General features: G+C 34.9%; 1 protein-coding gene across 1 annotated transcript in view; it reads right to left on the bottom strand.

Moving 5' to 3' along the window:
* The window catches only part of ABHD18 (abhydrolase domain containing 18), a 53,589-nt gene that overhangs the window by 37,977 nt on the left and 9,132 nt on the right, over positions 1 to 6,480 (bottom strand). The window contains exon 2 of the mRNA XM_032806034.2: positions 1,459 to 1,567. Within this exon, the coding sequence (XP_032661925.1) occupies positions 1,459 to 1,550 (92 nt within the window). The 5' untranslated portion in view covers positions 1,551 to 1,567. The remainder of the gene's footprint in view (positions 1 to 1,458; positions 1,568 to 6,480) is intronic.

Genomic DNA, 6,480 nt, shown 5'->3' with positions numbered 1-6,480 from the left:
GTTTTGTGAGATCTTTTTGAAGCTCTTCACAGTCTGCTTTGGTCTTAACTATCTTGAGCAGTTCAGTATCATCTGCAAACTTTGCCACGTCACTTTTTACCCCTTTCTCCAGATCATGTAAAATTTCATTTAAAAAAAATTGAAAAAAGTATTTTGATAAGGTCGAAATGCTGTTTTGATGTTTTTGTTTTAATATTATATTATAAAAATTAAAGATTTCAAAATAAAAATTAAATGTTTTGATTTACCCCCCCCCCAAAATGTTTTCAAAAATTTTGTTTTGCAGTAAATTTTGAAATTTGGCTTTTGTTTGAATTTGGACAACTCTTAACAGATGAATCAGACAAATGGTTGTTTGGAAAAGAAGCTAAGCTACGTAATTCCATTTAAGGATGAACTGTTGCAAAGTTAACCACTATATTCTCTGGTAGTCTCAATGCACATTTACAGCTCTCCACCAACTGCTACAGACAAAAACTTCCTCAACACAGTTTCTTGTTCAATGTATTCTTTTGTTTGTAGTGTTTATGTCTGCACAAAGTCAATTTCTCAGATATTTAGATCTATAATTGTCATTTTAGTCTAATATGATATATTATGCATTTTATACACTCAGTTATTCAATATTTAAAACTTAAGAAACCATAGTAAGTTGCTTGTATAAAAGCAAAAGCCTTTTAAAAATCAATCTACTGAAAGATTCATTAAGAAGAATTAACATTGTATTAAACTATATTTTACATTAAATCTTTGGGAATATCTCATGCTAATATATAAACCTTAAACAAACATGAAATCAAAACCTACAGTGCAAAAGCTCTTTCTTGTTCTTAATCAACTCTAAAAGGAGATTTTTCTCTCTATATAACTCATTCAAAATGGATGTGCAAAATTTAGCCATAGTTTTTCCAAGAGAAACCAAATGGAGAAAGCAAAGCATATACTTATCCTACATTGTACGTTTTAAAGTTTGTATTTGGCAAACTAACTTCTTTATAAACCATTAAGTAAGAGAGAAACTGAGTTAGTTCTTTTCTAATTTTATAGAAGATGCCTCCTTCAAAGGAGTTTTACAAGCTTTGTCCTTGGATAACACAAACTATCTAGCTAGCTTTATATAAATTCAAGGTCTTTTAATATATGTTATCCTACACCAGCACGTTTAAAGTTTCCATTAATTGGATTCTTCATTTTTAAACAAAGACTGTAACAGCATCTTGCATTTATACACTAAACTATTTTGTTGTAAGGAAAAATATAATTTAAAAATTAAAAAATGCATTGAGTTTCTGAAATCTAATTAGTCCTATAGCGTGGTGTTTTACTTTTTTTAGAAAATGGAAAATAAAACATTGTATTTTTAGTAAAATATGTATCTGTTCATAGTATTTAAAATACATTTACTTAGATTAACAGTATGAAATATTCTGATTTTTTTCAGTGAGGAAATATAATCACCTTTTCAGATCATCTGGTCTTCCCCATCCTCGAATGAAAAGTTTAGTGAGGAGAAGCCGTCTGTACAAAATATCCAGTTTACTCACACCCATTAGTAGCAAGCTAACATCTAAAAGGAGAAAATAGGTAGAAATGAGGCCTGAAGTAGGTGGTTTTGTAAGAATATCACTTATTTTTTCTTCTCAGCCAAGCAGCCGCCACAGCGAAGAAGCTCAACAAGGCATCACAGCCCCTCTGAGGGAAAGTGAAGCCCAAAGAACCCAGTCAAACCCATGTGAAGGGGAATAAAGCCCAAAGAGTCTATCTGTTCATATTTTGAACACTTGCACAATCTGTAGTGCACAATTTTGAGGGCTCAGGTAGGCACAACTTTACGGTTACCAAATTTGAACTCCACCCCTTCCCTGCCCCCATTCCAACCCCTTCTCCAAAGTCCCCACCCCAACTCCAACCCCTCCCTGCCCCAAATCCCTGCCCTGGCCCCACCTTCTCCCATGAGCGCGCTGCACTCCCCCTCTTCCATCCTCCCTTCCAGCCGTGCAAAACACCTGTTTCGTGGCGAAAGCACTGGGAGGTAGGGGGAAAAAGTGGGCACTCTCTCAAGTGATCAACATTCACTCTTTTTCTCAAATGATCAACTCTTCTTTGCGGAAAAATAATAATGGCAAAATCCTGGACGTTTTTAGATATTTAAAAATTCCTCCCGGACAGCAATTTAAGAACCAAAAAGCTGGACATGTCCGGGGAAATACGGACGTATGGTAACCCTACACAACTTAGAAGAAAGCCTTTCTACTCCCATTCAGTCCCTGGATTCCACTCTCACCTTCTAGAGTAAAACTGCAAAAGTAAAACTATAATTTTGATGTAACAAACTATGATGCATCCTATTTTGTAAAATTGGATTTGAAGCATAGATATGGATCTTCAATTTTAGATGCTAGAAGAAATTCAGATTCATATTCCATCAGCTACATTTCAACCTCTTCCGTCTGTTCTAGTCTCAATTTATGAGTAGACGTGAAAAACATTTTAATTATAATTTCAAATACCGTTAAATTTCTGACCATTACATTTCCTTACAAGTTCGTTTTTGAAATATTTCCATATTCAAAGGAAAACTAATTATCCAAAGTTACCAGAGTGATGAGTACTTATCTTATCCACAAACAAGTTTTGTTACGTTTTTATACCAGTACATGTTAGTATCATGACAATTTGGAAGAAATGCATCTTAATTGTAATTAGGCTATTTTGTTCTACAAAGGGGCAAACTTTGGGGGACACAAAGCTGGTTACTCAGTGATGTTAGAAATTCCCAGATCACACAAGTTACCCAGAGGACAATAATGCTGCCAAGTTTTAGGAATGGAATCGTAGTAGTTGGAGAGAGCTTGAAAAAAATTGGGGAGTTTGATTTTCTTGCAGATGTAAGAGAAATGTATATGCTCTGTGGAATAACATCTCTTAATCATACTGAAAGTAAGTCATTTTACATGAACTAATCTGAGTGGAGAAAATGCTTTTCAGATCTGGGAAGATCCCATTATCATTAATCCAGTTTTTCATGGAAAGCTCTTTTATAGAACAGACATACTACTTTGTCAGTCTTGCACTATGAGTATCCTATTACTTAAGAAACTAATCCTGTGATTAGCAGAGTTTTGTTACCAATTCTCCCCACATTTCTCAATGCACACAAATTCTAGAAAATTTGTAATGCGCTTTAAATTGCGATTCTCTTTGAAGTCGAAACACATATTAATGATGTACTGAAGTGAGAGGATGCTATTCAGCAGGCAATTATATGGTCCCAATATCTACCATTAAATTTGCTTGGTTTTGACTTTGTGATCAGTGCTATAACTCAGAAAGGAAAGTCCATTTCCTTCAACAACATATAAAATGAAAGCTTTAATTCAGATTATATCAAATCCCTACAAAAATGCAACAGATTGATGCTAAGGATATGGATGTTTGCTAGCAACGTGTAGTACAGGAACACTGCTACAGGAGTGCCCTGTTCTTATTGAGTTTTGGAAGAATATACAGGCTGAAATTAATGTTATTCTTAATTTCCCATTTAACTATTCTGTTTAAAACCTGTTTGTTCTTGCAAACCTGAAGTCACTGTACCTCACAGAATCAGAGTGCTCCCTCCTACAGGTCTCTGAGATGGCTAAGAAAACAATATTGCATTCTTCAGAGAAGTGCTGCAATGAATTGAGGGTTAGCAGCTCTGGGACAGTAACTGAGGCTTTAGCTACACTAGGAATGGTTTGCTGATAAGAGCTATACCAGCAAATCCTCCTAATGGAGAGACAGCTTATACCAGCAACATTTCTTTTGTCAGTATAGCTTATATCTGTTCTCCAAACAAAAGTTATAATGGTTAAAGGACTTATTTGTAGGTATAACTGCACATACATTAGGACTTTACCACCATTGATTAAGGGGTATAATTGGAAAATCATACTATCAAAATCCTTGATGGATTCCTTTCAGTGAAGGATGCTTCTTACTTATGTTGAAGTTTGATCGGTAAATGGTAGTTTACTGACAAAATTTTAGTTAAAAAGCTACACTTACTAAAATAATGCGGCGCCACTTCTGTGCATTTGATACACCAGGCAAAAAAGTTATGCTATTGGTGTGCGTCACAGAGCATATGATCTTCCAATTAAAGTTTCAGGATTTTTCTACACCTAAGAAAACAAATGATTTAATATCAATTAAAAACTTTAATGTATAAAAATACACCATTTATTGTATGAAACATATGCTGATTATCCCACTTAACAGTACATTTCCAAATTTCTGCCCATTGCATGATCTAAGGAACCTTGCTTACAACTCTTGATTTATGCAGTTGTAGTTCTTTAATTCATCTAGTTTTGCATCTGAAATGCTGTTAACTTGAGCCCCTACAACACTCCAATTGCAAGCTCTTTTAGATATAAAAAAAGATTAGTGTTCACACACTAATAATGCAGTACTTTGCATGTCTATAAAGCCAACTACTGAAGGATCTCAGTTATTTCTAAACAAAATAAAAACTAATTCTTAGAATAAATATGTCTATTTTTATAAGCAGAAACTTCAAACTTCAAAAACAGACTTCAACAAGAAACTACAGAACTGGAATTAATTTGCAAACTTGACACCATCAAATTAGGCCTCAAAAAAGACTGGGAGTAGCTGGGTCAATACAAAAAATAATTTTCCCTCTGTTGATACACGTTCTTATCAACTGTTTGGAATGGGCCACATCCAGCCTAACTGAATTGGCCTCGTTAGCACTGACCCCTCACTTGGTAAGGCAACTCCCATCTTTTCATATGCTGTAAATTTATACCTGCTTACTGTATTTTTCACTCCATGCAGTTGATGAAGTGGGTTATAGCCCACAAAAGCTTATGCCCAAGTAAATTTGTCAGTCTCTAGGGTGCCACAAGGACTCCTTGTTGTTTTTGCTGATACAGACTAACAAAGCTACTCCTCTGAAACCTATACTCAAACTGAATCTGTGTAACTGTGCAGGGGGTGGGACGGATAGCTCAGTGGTTTGAGCATTGGCTTGTTAAACCCAGGGTTGAGAGAGTTCAATCTTTGAGGGGGCCACTTGGGGATCTGAGGCAAAAATCAGTACTTAGTCCTGCTAGTGAAGGCAGGGGGCTGGACTCAATGACCTTTCAAGGTCCCTTCCAGTTCTAGGAGATTGAATATTTTATAATTGGAGATATACCTAAGAACCAGTAACAGTCCTAAATTCTGATATATAAAACTTAAGGGACAGAAATAAGTGCTTTATAACTACTGAAAAGCCAGGAAATTTTGCTTTCTAGTAGTATGAAGCCTTAATTCCTAGCCCTGCCAGTCTCAAGCAGTGAACTTTAAAGTCACATTATTCTTATCCACAGCTTGCTTGGTTTAGCCCACTGTCTTCACTTCAGTACCTTCTAATCTTTTAAAATTAGATTAATGAAAAGCTTAAATCATATAAAATAATCTGAGACATGACATCAGTCATGTTGATATTGAAACGTGTATGTGAGGACCATCAGAACAACATGATTTTAAAGATAGATATCTTGCAACATGCCAAGATCAGAAACACTCTGGTAAACTAGTACAATTGCTTTCAAAACCTTTCTTGTTCAGAAAGAAAAACTATAACTCTGTTGCAACTATGGCAATATTGCTCTCCATATAAAATGAAAGGAAAAGGCACCATTACCAAGGTTAGAATCACCACACACAAAAACATCCCTTGCAAAACAAATTTTGCTTCCTTACTGACAGAGAAACCTTGAAAATTGTTGCTTTGGTTCTAGCTACTGTTCTCGGCTGCTGTTCAGTGCTGATCTTTAATGACTCATGAGTAAATATTTTACTGATCTCAGCTGTCTTTCCTCCTTTGCTAATGTGTTTTGTTACCCTGTTTATTATATTTTATTCACCTGATTTCTGAACTACTCTAAGTATTACTGCCTATTCTGCTCATTTCCCAGACAAATTATTAAAAAATATCTGATAGCTACACAAACTGTTACTCCATTTCTGTTAATGGGCCACCTAGCAATATGGCTTTCAATCATCAAGTTTAAAAAAAAAAAAAGTTTCCAAAATGAAGTCCGGTCCCCCTAGTTACATATCACTAATTAGAAGCTCATTCAACAGAAGAGCTTTTGGTTCAGTTTAGCTACTAGCAATCAGTAAATGAGATGTATTTTGAACAGATCTAAGGTTGGCCAGGATAACAGTAATTAGATCAAAAGTGATTAAGATAATAAGCTAATTACACTGGTTTACAATTTTTGAGAAGTCGTCTGCTTCAGAGATAAAATGTGGTATTTATTATGTATTTTGATGTGCTGAAGTCAAATATGACAATTAAAACAACTGATTGGCTACTGTTTCTAAGATATTTAAGTTTTTACATTTTATGTCTATGTATATTGTGTAGATAGTAGAGTTTTAATCATAAATTGTAAACCTAGGTCTTTTCATGTGTTTATGGTT

Source organism: Chelonoidis abingdonii, chromosome 5 (assembly GCF_003597395.2).
Source record: "Chelonoidis abingdonii isolate Lonesome George chromosome 5, CheloAbing_2.0, whole genome shotgun sequence".
NCBI lineage: Eukaryota > Metazoa > Chordata > Testudines > Testudinidae > Chelonoidis > Chelonoidis abingdonii.
The sequence above is the reverse complement of the archived record's forward strand: the minus strand, read 5'-3'. Positions and strand labels throughout refer to the sequence as shown.